This window comes from Hypomesus transpacificus, unplaced genomic scaffold (genome assembly GCF_021917145.1).
Source record: "Hypomesus transpacificus isolate Combined female unplaced genomic scaffold, fHypTra1 scaffold_27, whole genome shotgun sequence".
Taxonomy (NCBI): domain Eukaryota; kingdom Metazoa; phylum Chordata; class Actinopteri; order Osmeriformes; family Osmeridae; genus Hypomesus; species Hypomesus transpacificus.
The window spans coordinates 2,172,482-2,191,606 of NW_025813796.1; the positions used below are offsets into that span (position 1 = coordinate 2,172,482).

The following is a 19,125-nucleotide window of genomic DNA, read 5'->3' on the forward strand; positions in this document are numbered from 1 at the left end:
TTTCTGTCTCTCTCATTCTCTCTCTCCTGGCTCCTGATTTGAACGTTACTCTTCTGACCCCAAGGCTTGGTGAAAACTGCAGCCTAATTGAATTAAGCTCTTGATAGCACTGACAGATTGAGTAAATATTATTGTAAACTTCTCCACCTCTGTGTCACCCCTAGTCAGTTCACATGAGATGCTGAAGTGCCACAACGCTATCTGGGCAAACTGTACCACAAAAATGAGGAAAGGATCCATATTAAAGTTGAGGGCACCTTGAACTGTATACGTTTTCCAACATTTAAATCTCCGTTTTTAATACACAAGAAGCCAGAGGTTTCAAGAGAGTATTCAAGGGCATGAAGCATTTATTGTACTGCATAGTGTTATTAAAAAGTTATCACCTTAATATCAGTCCTTCAAATTGTGCCCTCTGTGTGTGCATATACACTCATGTGAGCATGCACATTTCCTAATGAAGTGTTTAAGATATAGTTTGAGTAAAGTCTTGGCTATGTATAACCCCAAAAATCTAGAGGGAACTGAAACTCCACTGGCCGCTGGTTATTAAACACTTGCATTGCATCATTCACTCTTTGAGACTCAGGTCTCTTAGGACAAGTCCTTAGAGCTGACCTGGAACACAAGAATTGTGAGAAAATGATGTGTGGTGTGTGAAGTAGGAACTCCTTCCACTCTGCAATGGTGTGCTCCAGATTTGTGTCTGTGTCAAGGTGCAGGTTTTGCCACGTTTTGAACAGGGGGGTGATTGTGTGACAACAGAAGTGCCAGGAAGAGATAACCACGCACTAACCATACTTCTCTGGCTATAACAAAATGATGACTAAAAAGTGGTTTTGTCCAACAAACTGCAACACAGACTTTGACCTTTTCTGCGATCCCCGTCTCCCTCTGTCCTTTCAATTTCCAGATCATATGTTCCACCTGCTTTCATCACCATAACTATACCCTATACCATAACTATGCACTACAACTATACCATAACTATGCACAATAGACTAGTACGACAACCAATGTCCACCAAAAACACAAAAGGCAGTAAAAAAGGTTTCCATAGTTCTCTAACTTGTAGCCTCCTCCTGTTTTCATGTTCCTCCCCTTAGTTCCATATATCCCCCTTTTACCTAGAGTGAGGATTACATTTATAGTGGAGGGGAAATGAAAAGAAATGTTATTCCAGTGGCCCAATGTGAACACAGGTAAAATGGCTCCCAAGACTCAGTGTTCCAGAGGAAATTGAGAATTTGTCAGAGCAAGCCTTGTATGATCTGCTGAGTTGGAGGACTGACTGGGTATTACCACACAATGTGCAGCGAGAAAAAATTGGCCCTCGATTTTGGCCCCTTACCTCCAACTACCTTATGGCCAGAATAGCATTTGTATTTGAAGGTTCTTCTGTACTTGATGATATATGGTTTTGGCTCCTCAACTGTGACTAGAGTTTATAAACTTCACTCCAAACCCTTTCATTCCTGCCACAAACGGTATACCCTTTTCCCTAAATGCATAACCTTCACCTCTCTACCTCACTAACAGGTAAGCTTCTGTCATCTAACTGACCTCCAAACTTGCCAATATCAGCTTGTAGGGATTGCTTATTAATGGAATCATAGGCTTTCTTCCACTCCCTCCTCTATAATACCATGTTGTGGCATCTCCCAACTACAATGTTATCACTGGCCCAGATACCAACTCCCTGAGTCCTTTCTTTAATGAAAGATGCACCTCTTCATCACCCCCACCCCCCATTCCTACCCTCCACTTTCCTACCCCCTAACCCCACCAGCTACTGTGCAGGGGGTTGAAGCTACAAGCCTGAGATTCCTTGTGTCTTTTGTGTATGGATAACAGACACAAACCTGAGGTCAAGGGGAGGTATTCGGAATTTAGATGAAAGATGTTCACTTTGGAAGCAGGTGGGGGTGCTTAGAGGTTTAATCAAAAGATGATTGCTTTTGTTTGCTGGTTGTTTTGGAGTTCTCTGTTTAAGGCGTACCTGGCAGAATTTTACAGCAAAATGAAATACCTGGAGCATGATCCCTCAACAATTTCTGAATCCGTCCTGCATCCAATACTTTACCTTTGAACCCTGTAAATGAAACAAACCCTAACCTTTTCAATAACATGATACAACTTTTTTTGTATATCTTTACATTTTCCATACTGTACATGATCCACCTCTTACATAAGTATTCATTGTAACTGTGTGAGTATACACTTTTTGTTATGACCGAGCAACACAACTACACGTTCAATAAGCAAATTAAGAGCTTGTCAATGTATTTTAGTTTGATTCGGGCAGATAATCATAAATACTTATCCATCAACTAAACATGGGGTTGTGAGTAGCATTAGCTTACCCCAACAAAGTTCAAGAATAGTGACCAGACTGCTATGTTTGTGTTTTCCTAAAAAGTTAATTCAGAAGATATCACACAATAGCACAATAAATTGTATGTTTACAATTACAGTAACAATCGAATTATATGTACACTTTCTTTGTGTTCACGTTTACTTCCTTTTTGCATAAAGAGTCCTAAAGATTTGACGCTGGTCACATGCTTATCCTCAATGCCTCACCGAATTACACCATGAAGAGCAAAGTAGACTTAGCATTATAGTATTTGCACTCATGGGAACCCTGAATGGCTTGACTCCCTCAACCTGATCACTCACTGCCAAAAGTGCCCGGAGTCACCCTGAGCTCCAGGATCAAGCAAAGCTTCCTGATATCCCAGCAGATGTTCTGACCGCGTCTGAACTCCCTCCAGCCGCCAAAGCTCTGAGCTTTCCTCTTGGGATCTACTCGGGAAGGACGAAGAGTTCAGATATCTCATGCTCCTCTTCCACCAGTCCATATTCTTCTGTAATATCTTATTTCTCTTTCCTCACTGAACCTATGAGAACCTATGCATGTTTTGGCCAATATGTGCAGTAGTTGTCCTCCTGAAAGCCAGGTGGAGCTCTCTCAGTGGGGTGAGAAAATGTATGAGTGTGAGAGATAGCATCTGAATCCAGTTAGCTTTGCTAGCTTGCCCATCTGTAAGCCACCAGGCTTTTCATGTGTTTGGCAAAGAAATGTTTTGGCAGGCATCTTTGTGGCAGGCAGTAGCGTGCTATAGCCTGATGTGGAAGTTTGGACAACGCCTTCTGTAAAATCCACAAAATGGCCCCAAGAAACTGGATGTCTCCACTTCCTCACAGATGCTGTGTGACTGATTGGTGTAACTGTTTGTTCCTTCTTTATTGCAGTAATATATTACCATTACAATTTCTGGGGTTGAGTGGATAGCGAAAGTGATGGCTTTGGTTAATCTGTTGATATAACAGCCTCATAACTGGCAACATTCAGTCATCTTCTTTGTGTTGTGCACTTTTTGAGTCGCTATTTATTCAAAGCCCTAATTTTCGATAAATGCCTGTATACAGTGACCTTTGACCTTCATTTTTTCAGCACCTTCACTGGACTAGGGCAACGTAGCGGAACGGCTGCATCTCTCCTCGGGTCAGGTGGATTTGAAGGCAGCAGTATTAGACTGGAGACTCCATGAAACGGCCCTTTGTTCGATGTGCCTTAGTAGAAAGGACTCGAAATGCGGTTAATAGCTCGGGAAGTGGGCCTAATCTCTGGCCGCCATTACTGCGACCAATATTTGCGGAGATGACAGACTTATCGATGACAAAAGCACAGGTGGAGAAACCTTCCCCTCCCAGACTTTGTTTTGATCTACCCTTAGCTGGAATTGGCATTCCAATGGGGTCCGAGAACTGAGCTCTGGTGTATCCCTCTCTCTTTATAGCGTGCCAGATGTCAGTCAGGTCCTCTCATGACTCAGCTATTACCCCTGCAATTGGGGTTTAATCTGGCAAGAAAACGTGATGGTATCTCTGGAAAAACTGGGGATTAAGCATTACAGAAGTGGGAGATTTAGAAATCATTCATCTGCTAATTTTATTCTTACATTTTGAGAGAAAGTTCTACTGTATGGGATATCTATCTCAATCCAAGAACAGTCTGACCTTGACTTCATCTTGAAGTCTAGATTCACCAGTTTATTTGGCTTTAGTGTCACAGGAATGTGAACACATTGTCACTGGATACAGTACAGTATGTATGCATGATTTGCATTTGATCAATGAATCCTCATAAGTTACATAAGTCGGATCATTTTAGCACATTGAGTGCTCCCATTGCACTTTGCACTAAATAACAATCTTTGCATCAACTGCCATGGATCATTGGCTTGATCAAAATCCGTTTTTACAAGGCAGAAGCTCAAATTTGACACCAGCATCCATTTCCCAATACAATTTGGTGTACAGTTTACTGATTGGACAGACCTTTTGTCAGGTGGCACCATGCCACATACTGCTGAGGCAGTGGATCGGTGGATTCTCACAATCCAGGGCAAACTGAGAGAAAGTAAACAAAGGAAACCAAGGAAACAAAACCAAATCGATGAAAACCCAGATTAAACAGATCTGGGGAAATGGTAAATAAAGAAAATGCACACTGTAAAAGAAATATGGTGACAGAGTAATTGCTTCTAACTCAAATAGTATGTACGTTTGTGTGACAGTTTTCGTACAAACATTACAAGTGTTGTTAGTGCAACACGCAACTGTGTCACTTCCATTCATTTTCTTTTGTGAACTGTTTAGTGTTGAATGAATTTAGTGAATGACAAGACCTAGATGGCGTGAGGCGTCTCTTTGCCACTGCACGCTAGGCTCAGACTTGTATCGTGCCTTGGAAGTCCCTGTAGTACGCCTCACTGGCTCTGTGTGCCATGGTCGCTTCAACCTGACACATCCAGGTCTGCGGGTGACAGATCCTGAATGCACATCAAAACTGCACATGGAGAGAAGTGGCAATCACCTGCCATTGTGTTTAAAATGTTTATAGATTTTGTTTATTTTACCACGGTAGATGTTGGCCTTTTGTTTCTCGTGGCAGCACAGATTAGAAGAAGTTCCATCTGTCAACGACAGTGGCGTTTGATTGGGATTACACGTGAAATTCACTCACACAACAGAAGTTGTGGGACAAACTGGGAACAGGGGGAACTAAAGAAGTCCCCTTTTCATCAAGCAATTTATGTATCATTGGAAGATTGATAACCTCTCATATGAAACTACTTCTGTAACTATCAAACAAGTATAGTACTGTAGACTTTCACTATGACGCAAGAAAAGCAATAACGAAACCATCATATCGTGAAAGGAGTTACGTTGAGTCATGTTCAATTTAAATATTCACGCAAGAATAAGACTAAACCTTAACAGGAGAAGATAATTGTTTCAATATACAGTCATTTCTGTTTGTATTTATAGCTAAAGAAAATTTGCCTTCTAGCCCCCTCCCTTATCGAACCTCAACACATACATGCACACACAAATATACAATCTAATCCAATCTAGCACAACCATACATCCCATTCAACCCACAGTATCTCTTTCCATCCAATGAATCCAATATTGCATGTGTAATTAAATCAGATTTATTGCTTTTGCAAGTTTGACGGAATTATCTAGCTGCCCTATCAGTCCTTATTCTAGATAGCAAAAGCAATAAAATCTTCAGCACATTCAGACATTTGGGGCAATCTCATTATAGGACATGTATATTTCATAAGCTTTGTGGAGGGAAGGCAAAACATACATTCTGCAGGGCTCTTTAAACACAGACAAGGCTGACCTATACCTATGCCAAAATGCCTTTTCTAAATGGACAGATTGAATCATTATATTAGCCTAAATCTTTTTAGCTTTTGGAAAGGCATTTTGGGATAGATAGAAGACCGGCATTACAGAAGCATATTTGGACACCAATACCATTCATTATTTTAGCAATGATCATTCAAAGTTGTACAGGATTTAATGGTTGTGCGTACCCCCAATGTATATAATCTCAAATCAGTTTATCTAAAATGTATGTTCATCCTTAAGCTTTCCCAAATCAAACCCTTGTCAGGCAATTAAATGCTCCTTTTTAGATAAGGACATAAAGTAAATACTTGTTTTACAACTGAAATTGGTTGCCAAGATATCTCACACTAAGTTAATAATACCCAAGAACAGATATTAAACTGTTACTACAACCAGCAAAAACCAACGGGCCCAGGTATTACAAATTGCAGAGTCACTAGGAACAAAAGCAACAGAGAGGCACCACAGAAAAGGCACCTGGATAAGCTCAGACCTGTCCCCACTGATCCATGCACCTGCCTTGCACAAGTTCAGCCCGCGAGGTAAGGCCTAAAGAATGTCTGGTCAAGCGAGCTGCACAGACCACAACAAAGCCCCACTTCAGAACAGATTACAACTTCAACAAGAGCCTCTTTGATTGCTCAACTTTGAAAAACATAATCAATATCGAGATCACCTCTTGAGGTCAAGAAAGTATTTTCGGAGTAGGCTACCTTTTGTGGTGTGTGCGTGTTGAATGCTAAAAACCCTTATGGTGGTTACGATAGGTTATGTCTTGTTGTTAGGCTAAAACACAATGTGATTGAACTGCTGACATTTTTTTTAAATGCTCATGGAATTATCCCGAACAGATAGGATAGGCATTCATAGGCCTAACCTATGAATGATTTCGGAACAAACTCCAGCAGGCCCATTTAGCCTACCACTGTTGATTCGGGCTGGTCATGTTGGTATTGTAAAAGATGCCCTCAAAAATAGCTTATTAAATTAATAAAACTAAGAACTACAATGTAGGCTTATAGTATGGTTCACCATGTGATTTCTAGAACTAATGATATTCTGGGGAATAGTAGCCGTATTGGTGAGGAAGATTGGTAGGCTTGTAAGTTTTTTTGGTAGGCTAAGTTTAAGCATATATGTGCCGCTGCATCCTTTCATTAGGCTCCTGTCTGTCAAAGATTAGGCCTGCTTAATTTAAACGAAACTCACCCAAGTAAACACGTAGGCCTACTGATATAGGCCTATGCTCTTGGACTTGCAATATGCAATTTAATTTTCACAAATCCTTTCCAAACAACCATTACATTGCCATCTCAAAATGGGATCTAATTGTTCTGAAACCGAGCCTGTAGTGCCATCTGCTGTTCTATAAAAATGAATTCTGTCTTGAAAAAACCCTAACAAACAATATAGTTTACCAACATAATTTATTAACCAGCTTGGTGATTGTAACATTTAATTAGTAGGCAATCGTTTTTTCAACTATCTTTTTGATAAACATAATAGCCTATAGGCCTACTCTTTTTTGTGCATGGAACTTAAAGGGAAACAAGTAAACTTATTTGTATTTATTAGAAGTTAAAGCAGTTATTAATACTGTGTCATTATAAATGCTTAAATGCAATATTACGTTATTTCAGAGTTATTCAAATGTTCATAACCATCTGACTTTCTTTTGTCTGTAGAATCTTTAAACCGCCACGTCTGAAAACCTGGCAACCCAGACACTGGGGGCGTGTTTGTTTACATTGCCTATCACGCGCCATGCGACTCTTTTTTACGTAATGACGCAAGCCAGAAGAATTCCGGTGGAACTCGGAAGAGAAGCGTCTGTATGGTATTTTAAATGAAGAGATAAAAATGAAATCCACGGTTAGACAACTCTATTTTACCACCGTATACGACATCAAGTTAGTTGTCAATGACCAGCCACTCTTGCAAAAGAGATTAACAACTTGAATCTAATTATTTCGTTGTGTTCTGTGTATGCTAGCACGTTAGCGCCTAGCGCGCGCAATGAGCTAGCTTGGTCTCAAGCTTCTGCAACACGATTTTTTTTTACATCGTGTGAATCTCAGGGGAAATGCAATCATGACACTTGAAGTGTTCTTATAACGTTCGTTTTATTTAAATGCAAATGAAATAACATCTAGAAATCGTTTCAGATTACTTATCTTCGTTTCCCCACAATGAAGTGTGAGGTTGAACAAATTGTGATGTTCAGCCTGCATTTGGTGGCAGGCTCTCATCCTCGACTGAGCATCTGACACCTCTTGTGTTATGAACCATTGCAATGGCTGCTAGTCAGGTTGCCACTCTCGTGTCCGCTTGGAAATGAAGATGATATAAAGGATAACCCTTCACTATTTGAGGCTGTACTTGTATTTGTACAATTAAGATGATCTCCAAGGACTTTCAATAGGCTACACGTAAATCAACATTTAAAGAAAATTAATGCACATTCTTTTTCAGCTCTAGAACTATGACCACAATGGAGTCTGAGGGGAATGCACTCTGTGTTGAGTTTCCGAACTTCTCCGGTTCACTTTTGCAAAAGCTCAACCAGCAGCGCCAGAGGGGACAACTGTGTGACATCGTTGTGGTGATCCAAGGCCACCAATACCGGGCTCACCGGGCTGTCCTTGCCGCCAGCTCTCCCTACTTCTGTGACCAGGTACTTCTCAAAAACAGTGTCCGCGTTGTTCTACCCGATGTCATGCATGCGTGCGTATTCGAGCGCCTTCTCAATTCCTGTTACACGGGCACGCTCCTCTTACCTGCGGGGGAGGTCGTAGCTTTCCTTACGGCGGCTAGCTTCCTTCAGATGTGGCACGTAGTAGACAAGTGCACTGAGCTCCTGGAGGTAGGAGGCTCCTCTAGCTCTTTAGCATTCAAGTCTGGAGCAGGCCAGGGGGCGTCTGTTTGTGTCATTGGGACAGAAGACAGACCCTCCCCTGGAGACAGCAGCTACCATAGCCCTGGGGATAACTCCATGGGCCTTGAGCCGAACGGACAAGCAGTGGATGGCTTTGCCAAGATGGAGATGGATCAACTTCTGGAAGGCAGCTTCTCTCCGCCTGCTCTGGAGCCCAGTGTCCAGCCTAGTGGTAGCTGCTCCCCACCAGCAGAACCCGAGTGCTCAGGTAGCGAGGTTGTCAGTCAGAATGGAGAGGACGAAGAGCGTGGTGACGGGGCTTCGCAGTACGCTAGACCGACCTATGTCCCGCCAAGCATCATGGGCCACAGGAAGTGGGTCCATGTGAAAGCAGAGAGGCCTGAACGGGAGGATTGTGGTGGCTTGTTTTGTGGGGATGCGGTCGGCACAGACCCAGAAAAGTTTAACTTTGGCCGCTCCCAGCCCTCAGCTAGTTCCTTGGATAACAGCATTGATGAAAAACTTGTTGCTCAATTGGAAGAGGAGGAGGGCCTAGATGATGACCGACCTTATGAGGATCCGTTAGACTTCTATGGTACCACCATGGGCTTTTCAACTAATAAGGCTGATGGGACCTCATTAGACCTGAAGGAAGATGCACTAGAAGTGGGAGCTGGCAATAGTGGTGGTGGGGAACAAACCTCTGGTAGCCATCAGGAAGATGCGTCTCATTCAGGCTTTGCCTCCGTGGTTTACAAGCTCTACCCCTGTCAGTGTGGCAAGAGCTTCACCCACAAGAGCCAGCGTGACCGGCACATGAGCATGCACCTGGGCTTGCGGCCTTACGGCTGTGCGGTGTGCGGCAAGAGCTTCAAGATGAAGCACCACCTTGTGGGCCACATGAAGATCCACACAGGCATCAAGCCGTACGAGTGCAGCCTCTGCTCCAAGAGGTTCATGTGGAGGGATAGCTTTAACCGTCACACCTCCTCCTGCACCAGGACCCACCAGGCTAGAGGTGCAGTTAACGATCAGCCCCCAGCCCAAATGTGCTGATTCTAGACCAGATCCCCTAACCTCATACACCTCCTCACAAACCTTCACCTGGTGGAGGTTGCTCTATTCTGCGGATCCTAGATCTTGTTTCGTCTTCAATGAGCAGGCCACCAGGACCATAGATGGTACATCAGATATTTGATATACAAGATTTGTTTTGCAAATCCAAAGTGTGCCGTATTAGTGTAAATAGTGCAAGAGCCTGTCCGTCCAGATGGATTTATCCAAGATCAGGATTCTTGGACCCCGCTTTGCATTTGGATATGATCTGCTGATGCAAAATCCAAACCTCAGGTCGTGGGATATGGACAGTTACTCCCATGAAACATGAGTGACATGCACATACTTTTCAAAGGCTGCGTGATCATGCTTTCTAAGTGGGGTTTGTTTTACCTCAGTATTCACTTCAGTCATCAGTCATCAACAGCACAATGGCCAGTCATGATCTGTTATGGTTACTACATCATTCTTGGGCCTTTTTTGTTGTTGAAATTGAAAAAAAGCAAGTATTGTTTATAGAGTACATCCTTTCTCAGGACTTCCGGCCAGAACCTTATGAGATAGTGCCATTTATTCTATACATTTCTCAACAATTACTCAGTTTTGTGATCCAATTGCCTCTTCATTCTTGTCATCAATTAATTATAATTTTGCATTCCTGTCTTTGGAGGCAAATCATGTAATTGAGAATATATATATATATATATATATATTAGTAAAACTTGAACAGTTGTAGGAAGTTACTGTATATTTTGGTCAGAAGTGTCTGGTGTCAACTATTTGCCAAGTTAAATCATAATTTTACATGAGCTGTTGAGTTCAAAGTTTATTGCATTAACACATTGATGGACAATATTCTTTGAGTGATACACATTTCAACCTTTTCTCTCCGTGTGTGATGTGAACTTGGGCTTTTAATGACATCTATGCTATTTTATCTATAAAAGGTTTGCAGTAATAAAGTACTGCAAGTAGCCTACCTCTCATTTAGAACGTACCGGATGAGTCTTGAGGATTTGCAGTGTAGGTAGACCATTTGGCAAACTAGTTGTAATGCTACATAAAAATATGTTTAATTTGTTTAATACAGGTGGGTTGATAACCCGTTTTCTGGGAACTTTGATGAATTGAAACCTCAGCTTTATTATTCATCAACCGATATGTCATCCAATGTCTCTTGAAGTGTAATATATAAAAACAATGTATAAATGTAAACAATGACTGTACTGTAGTTTGTAGTTACAAAAAGGATTAACTTATCAACATTATAATTGTTTAATTTTGTTCATGTAATACATTTGTTTCTGTGAACTTTTGACTGTTTAAACATGTTTTTGATGTTGTTATTATAAGGACCGATTGATTGTTTTATTACATTCCTGTGAAATCCCCAAACTATTTTATCACTTGTGTGATTTGAGGAAAGGGCAACAGTTTGTTCTCATTCAAGCTAAGATAAAGGTCCAATACTGAGTTTGTATGCTGTACATGCATTATTATATGTATTTCGGCTGCTTAGATTTTTTCCATGTATCTTTTTAACGTAAATTATTTTTTAAGATTGACCGAGATGGGGAGAAGTAATTGGTCAAGTTTTTTATTTATATATTTTTTTCCCAGCAGTCTTTCCTGCTGTTATAACAGCAAAATCTAATATTTGTATCACATGCAACAAACAAGGACAATCATTTTAGTAACATGAATGTAATTTTCATGTGAGGCGGAACTTTCTTTCCCAATGATGAATGAACCAGTTAGTAATGTAATATAATTATTTTGTAACTATTCTGATTAGAATTTCTGTCCTCATTTACTGTTAGATATTAGGTCTCGGTTCCGTTTAATCTAGTAATGTTTTTTTTCACAATTGCCTTTGTTGGTGCAGAAACATTATACTGATCTACCATGTTCTTTCATTGATAACAAATAAGTGCAATTTTTTTTACGTTGGTACAGTTAACACATCAAAGCTTTTACAGTAATATTTTTGCAATATTTCTGACATTCCACTAATGTTTTATGGGTGCACAGGAATTAAATCCTGGTTGGACTTTTGTGTTAAAATGTTTGGAAAATAGAACCAGTTCAGTTTTTTTTTTGGGGGGGGGGGATCATAAGTCACTCTCCTTTATTGTAATATTAGTGATAGAATGTAAACTACCTCACAGAAATGTGTATATCTTTCAATCTTACCACAAATTGCTCAGATTTTTCTGACTATCCTCACTTTTGCACCATTTGGATTATTTTCTTCTTATAGAAGAACTTTGTGAATGTTTTGTACAAAGAGATGTGTTCAGCAATAAATGTTTACCCTGTGTAATACATGTGTAAAATACTTTATACCTTCCTTAGGTTTCAAGTAATTTACTTATGTTGATTGTGAATGAGTTGATTGTGAGTTGCCTTAATAGGATTCCGTATGGTGGAACAATGTAATTATTTGTAATACATTTCAGTATCCCATCTTGTAACACATTCATAGTAAGAGTTGTGTAATTTTGGTGATCTTGCTGTGATGGGCGACATTGGATTGTTACAATTGACAAAAGATCAGTCGCTTTTTCTGCACTTTGTAGGAGTGAAGTGACCACTAGAGGTAACCATAGTCATAGCCAATAGTCTATACGCACTTAAAAATCACATACAATTAAAGGCTCTTTAACAAGAGCCTGGTAAAAAATACAGAATACAACTACAATTTTAACTATAAGCTAGATAATTCTGTGTATAGGACATTATACATAAAACACTATAAATGTATGGCCCATAAAAAGTTGTTAAACCATTCCTTTTCATGTATTTTTGACTTAAAATGGTGAAAATAAAGGTGATGTGTGAAAGATATAATGCTAGTATTTAGAACATCTGCATTTGCATTAGTATCAGATCTTAACACCATATCTGAAACAATCCACAATACAATTTCTGAAAAAGAGGGGTAACTAGAAACTTTTACATTTAGCTTTGGCCTGCTTGCTGCAGGTTTGAGTGTGATGACCAGAAGAGTGCAATGTTACATTTTCTAGTTATTATCAACAGCATTTACATAACATTTAGACATTTAGCAGAGGCTCTTATCCAGAGCGACGTACAGTAAGTAAAGGTTACATTCTCCCCTAGGCAAGTAGGGTGAAGTGCCTGCCCAAGGACACAACGTCATTTGGCATAGCCAGGAATCGATCTTGCAACCTGATTACTAGCCCGCTTCCCTAACAACTCAGCCACCTGACTTCTGTGTTCAAAATAAATTGGAAACAGATTTTTTACTAGCCTTCTCAAATGCGTTGTATCTGTCTCAATTTCTGAAGCAGGACATGGCGATGAATCGAATGCACCTGCGCATCCAGATATTTGCATAGACCCAGTTTGCGGACTTGACGATTGGTTTGTTCAATATGAAGGCGGGACTTAATGTGGATTCGAACGGATGATTAGGCAATACACCTAGCTGTCAGGTTAAGTGCATCTACCTGACACTTCCTGCTGTCGCAATTTTTCCCCCTTGTGCGTGAGTGACATTTTTACATATCACTGCCATGTTTATATGAATACATCGGCTACATCTGATGTTGTTCAATAGGATGTTCACGTTTCATTGTTGATTCGTTGCGACCTTGGATTTTTTTTCGCATCGAAGGAACAGTGGTTACGAGAACATCGCCTGGATTCTACAAAATCGTTTTGCAGTGTGTGATTGTCCTTGCGTTCCCAAATTGATACAGCAGCTAGACGCAACAGCGAGGGATTGATCCTCGCTTTTGGAGAGGTAAGGAACAAGGCTACTGCAAATTTGATTACTGTTGTCATTTTGATTTCCGCGGTGTCTACAGCCACATTTTATCTTTTGACTAAAGCCGTGAAATAGCCTACTTTGTTTGCGTTATGACGAGGGCTAACGCAGGGTAAGGTGATACGAGCGAGAAGGTGGATGTTGTGTACAGTAGACTACTTTAATATGCTTTTAGGTTGCCCTTTAAGATCGCGTGTAAAGCAAACAATTGGGAATGCTGAGCAAAGATTTTATTTCCTAGTAGCCTAAGAATAGTACGTGATTTTCTCAAGTGCGTTCATTCATTCCAGTGTCTTTTTAATTAACTCTTTGGGTCCTCCTTTAATGCATGTAAGAATGCACATGGTGTTATTTTAACATTATACATATAGACGAGCATGTGAATGCAGTTATAATGACCCTATTATTTATGTGTATTTGGATATACTTATTCGATGAATCCTAGTGATTTCCTTGGCACCTTCATGTCCTCTAGCTCTCTCGAGACTTCTGCTGTTGAATTGTATGGTCAGATTAAATTAGCTTTGCTGCAAAAATTATAAAAATCCTTAGGCAATGCTTATTAATATTTACTATGCAAAGAACATGAGAAATGGTAGTGTGTGTGTGTGTGTGTGTTTTGATCCTCAACACAACCTTGTGAAAGGGTTCATGTGTCCCATATGGGGTTGAGCACCATTGCTTTTGCTAATAGTATTAGGAGATTGTGTCTGTGCGTAGTAAGATAAGACAAGAACAGGTCCAACCAGGCTTAAACTTCATTTACATATAGCTTCTATCATTATAGATGTCAGACAATGACTTGTGAAAGGATACACTGTCCTGTCCTTGATTTCTATAAATAAGAGACAGGCTGGTTGGCCAATTTAACTAAAGATTGTGGGTGGGAAGTGAAGACTACATAGACATAGAATCTACCTCTTCATCAGTGTAATCAGACCTAGTGTAATACCTTACCATATCCTATCCTACCAGCCACATACAACTATCATACGTGGACTGCCTGTGAGATTCATTCTGAAAATGAAACAACTGTTCAATGCAATTTGGCCAGTTTAAATTCCTCTTAAACACAACTCTCAATTGGACTTTGCTCCTGAGTAGTTTTCGCTTCTTAACACTCACTACAATCCCAATTATTTGTTACGCTACTGAGTTGAAACTCAAGGATTCCTCACATTTTCATTCCAACTGTTTTTGCCTATTATAATTCCCATCCATTAGGATATCTCCCTTTCATTTCATGCCAGTTTAGTATGTGATAAAAGTGTTTATCGAATTGCTGATCAGGTAAAATGTGATCATATTCAATAGACTACATGTTTGAAAGAGGTTCCCTTGCAGTGCTCAGTTTTGTAAAATGATCAGATCTGCAACCACATGTTTTACACATGGAATGAATTGTTACTTCCATCAAGTAATTTACTTTTTTAGTTGATTAATTATACTGGTTACTAACAGTTGATACTAGGATTAGGTTGTAGAGTCATGATGGGATATGTCCAATCATGCTCTCTTACAGCAGCAAAGCTTGCAGTATTGGTTTGGGGAAATTGGCCCCTTTTTATCTGTAGCTTAGGTTGCTATAGTCACGATTCTCTTGAATGTGGAGAAGCAACCTGCATCCCTCTCTCAGTAACCCAGACTGATTACCTAGTATTCCATATAGTAGCTCTTAAGCAGAGATACTGTAGGTCCACTCAGTTGTCCTTGAAACGCCCCGGACCCACCCCATACCCCATCGTGGCGCCTTTCCAGCGCTCCCACTCCCACTTACGGGTACACCATGTTTCGTCCTCCCTAGACTCAATTTGAATCCATTGCCTGAATTGCACACAATAGATTCACAGTTATCGCGATTTAGTTACACATATTTTTGAATGGAGGTCTATTTATCTGTGTGGGTGCAGCAATTTATGCTAAAGCTAGCAATTGTGTTCATCCACCCATACACTTGCTAGTAAACTTTCGAGTACAATGCCTTTGTTGTATTTCAGTAGCCCACTGTTAATGTAACTAGTATAAACCATATCAGCGAATCAACAACCTGAACATGATAGAAACACATAGCAATGTTCTGTCTCAGAGAGACTTTTCAAGTGCACTGACATTATCAGCTTGCATTCTTAAGATAGCTTGTAGCTCAATGGCACCATGGTTTCTGCTGTGTGATGGTGTTCCAGTGCGGAAATGTTTGCATGATTTACCTTTTGGTTGTTACCACCTTTCAAACAAGTTTGGTTGTGCAAAATTATCACCATGGTCACTTTGACGTCAAGTAAGTTTGTTTGTGCAGAAAATCCCCATGGTCAGAATTTGTTTGTCTAAGCATTGTAGAACACAGAGGCGAAAGTGAAACCAGAGGAACTGGTGTCACAGGAAAGCAAGCTTCTAGTAAGCCTGTCAACAGTTATTTGGTTAAATCTTGTTTGGTTTCCTGTGAAATCTGGAACCATGCTGTAGCTGCTGAACTCTCAAGTTACTTGTCTAGTCAGTAGCCTGGATTCAATCCAGTCTAATACAGTTTGATTGATTTAAATTAAAACTGAATTCATGTACTGTCCAGTATTAGTTGTTCACTGGTGATTGTATACTTGTTCTTATAAGACTAAGAGTGCAGAAGTCGTGGCTGCTTACTTCAGAGGACACACCATCACTACCCCTATTTATTTGTCAGTACCATTGCAATGCCAGCACTAATTCCACTGGACAAGGAATTGATGGGACTGTACAGGTAGTCAATAGACGTAATGTAAAATGGGTCCGACATCTATCTGCAGTATCTGTCTCACTCAGTGCCACTGCTCTAGAATAAGCAAATGTTTAAAAAAGAATCATCCTCCTCTCACACCATGGTACTGTACATTATATGTTATGATGAGGAAATACAAACACAGCACCCTGCAAATTTGAAGTATGAAATGGAATACAACTGTATTGTTCAGACAAAGCTGAAAATGCATTTTGCTCTGATCAGTTCAACGTAATCACGTTAGAAATTGAATACTTTTATAACCCAATTTTAGAAGAAAACAAATCCTCTCATTTGCATGACCGTAACTGTCAGGAAGGTGTGTTGGGGTGGGACACACAGTGCAGATATTTATCCGTGGGGACAAAATGCAGTCACATACCATATACACAGAGGGTTTAGCCTCTCCTCTTTTGATATGAAGAGACATTTGGATAGTCTCAAATAATTGTCTCTAACATGTTGGGCCGTAAGCAATGTTGTCGATGGTTAAATCTCATACAGTAAGTGTTTTGCTTAGTTGCCAATGAACACAAGGTAAAGTGTGTCATTGCAGTTTTTTGTCTTGTCTCCTTTGTTCTACGTGCTCTGTGGTAATTGGGACACAAGGGTAAGGTGAAACAGGGTTCGTTAGAGATGCCTTTCAAGTGGTTGTTAGCCTTACTCTAGTCCTTTTTCTTTTTACCCAGACTCTTTAAAAAAATGCACAGACAGATGGATTTGTTTTAATCCATCACCTTCAGATCTATGCAAATACCCAAGGGGCATAAATCTTGAATGTACATTCAGTGTAACAATTTCCCTCATCCTCCCCAGTGTCCTCTCTACACTCTGTGGATGATGTTTGTCTTTCAAGTAGCCATCATCTGATTGTGGTTGGGGGCCCATTCACTGACACCTCTGCTGTGTCAGTGACTGCAGGCCTGAGGCTCTTCCCACTGATGAGAATCATCTTGACTGTGCAGTTTTATTCTCCCTTAACCACATCACCCCTATCGTCCTTATCCCTCCCATCTCCACCTATCAAGTTAGACGGGCGCATTGGTGACATCTGTGTGTGTTGTGCCGGAAAACATCAGCCTTAACGCTAGACTTGGTGTCAAAGTTTTTTATTATTTATCTTTAATCGGACTCATTTGAGCACAATCAAAATCAACATCAAGTTTCTCATCATACTTCAAAGACCCATACTAATTGAGTTTCTGAGTGGTGTTTACCTTGAGCATATATATTTGGACTCTCCAAGCCATGACAGGCAGTGAGGTCATCTAAGGGTGTCCACACCACTTGCAGCTGTTTACATGTCTGACATTGCAAGAGGCTGCCTCACTTGCCATCTCAGATGTGCAAAGATATCAGTTTGCAGGCTAACTAGAAATATGTTTCTAGTTTGCAGGCCAGACGCATCTATTAAACCTTCCTTGATGAATACAACATGCAGTGAATGTACCAACGGTAATGATCACTCTACCTGAAAAATTGCATGTATAATAAGTCGACTACTGTAGTCATTTTGTCTGTCTTGTATCTTTATTGAATGTGCCTAACTTGTACACAGAATGTGGTCTGTGGGTGTGCTCCAGATCAATTTCAAAAGGATTAGTTGTCATGTTTGTAGAGAAGCTAGATATAGTAGGTCTACTCCAGTCTTCTGATTCACATCTACCCAACTGTTACGGGAAACGTTGATGCCAACATTTATGCCAATTAAATTCTCACTAAATCCCTTATACATGTACTTTACCCATATGTGCTATACAACTGTAATTGAAGTGTAATCAAATTGTTAGGCCTACCATAAGTTTGTTGATTATCTCAACTGGCATTTAATTGCCATTGAATTATAAGAATTGCACAAAGCCATAGCAAAACATTGATTTTGATCGTGGGCCCTCTAGCTTTTCTCTTCATCCAGCATTAACACTCTCTCACTCTCTGCGTCTTTCTGTCCTGGAGCCTCGTCTGAAAGAGTGTGCCAAAAAGAACGGAGAGGTTTTGACAGAGAAAGGCTAATAAAACCTGATTCAGCTGTTCTCTCTTTTCCACTCCTCCTCTCTGGCCCCTTCTCATTTACCTCTTCTCTCGCTTGCTTTTTCACACTAACTCCCAGCCTCTTTCTCTCTCCTGGGTCCTGAATGTGCCAGAAACACTCATGTCTGAGAAAGGCCAGCAAGAGTCCATTCACCCCTTAGCAATGGGGCAAGTCTGGCCTGAGAAAGGGACCATAGAGGGAGATCTGTCAGATTTCTCTAAGGGAAATGTCCCCACACTCGTCTGGTCCTTTCACCTGTCTGCTCTACATTTACCATCGCAACACTAGGACACTTTAGGGATCGATTCGACACGGTCAAAACCTAAAGCCACAAAATGTTTTCATGGTACTTCAGCAAAAATTAGGAGTTTCAGATGTGGCGGATGTTCTCTGAAGAAGGAAAGACCAAAGCTATGTCAATTTGGGTGAGGGAGTCAGGTGGCTTAGCAGTTAGAGAATTGGGATAATAATCTGAAGGTTGCTGGTTAGATTCCCGTCCGTGCAAAATGACGTTGTGTCCTTGGGCAAGGCACTTCACCCTACTTGCCTCGGGGTGATGTCCTTGTACTTACTGTAAGTCGCTCTGGATAAGAGCGTCTGCTAAATGACTTAATGTATATGGTGAGGATGCCTTTTACAAAGTTTAGTTTCTTATAAGGATGACAGAGTATTGATGTATCAGCCTGTTTTTTTTGCCTTATGTAACCACGGCCCCTAACTGTTAATCCCATTGGGTTTACCACCTAAAGCACCTGTTTCCAGTGTACCACATCTGAAAGTCCCATTATCTTTATCATGGTACTTTCATGGCGTTGACCTTTCAGCACAACCTTTGACCTACTAACGCAGCTAAAACTAGACCAGCTTTGAAACTCTGAGGGCTTTCACGTTCAGGTCACAGACAG

General features: G+C 40.6%; 2 protein-coding genes across 3 annotated transcripts in view; both read left to right on the forward strand.

Annotated features, from left to right (window-relative positions):
• Positions 1-7,501: 7,501 nt before the first annotated feature.
• On the forward strand, positions 7,502-12,921 carry zbtb43 (zinc finger and BTB domain containing 43). Its single transcript, XM_047015073.1, has 2 exons — positions 7,502-7,584; positions 8,185-12,921. The coding sequence occupies exon 2, from the start codon at positions 8,195-8,197 to the stop codon at positions 9,641-9,643; it is 1,449 nt and encodes a 482-aa protein (XP_046871029.1). The 5' UTR covers positions 7,502-7,584; positions 8,185-8,194; the 3' UTR covers positions 9,644-12,921.
• Positions 12,922-13,137: 216 nt separating this feature from the next.
• The window catches only part of LOC124463130 (ras-specific guanine nucleotide-releasing factor RalGPS1), a 111,806-nt gene continuing 105,818 nt past the window's right edge, over positions 13,138-19,125 (forward strand). For both annotated transcript variants that reach the window (XM_047014884.1, XM_047014886.1), the window contains exon 1: positions 13,138-13,412. The gene's annotated coding sequence lies outside the window, so the exon portion shown is untranslated. The remainder of the gene's footprint in view (positions 13,413-19,125) is intronic.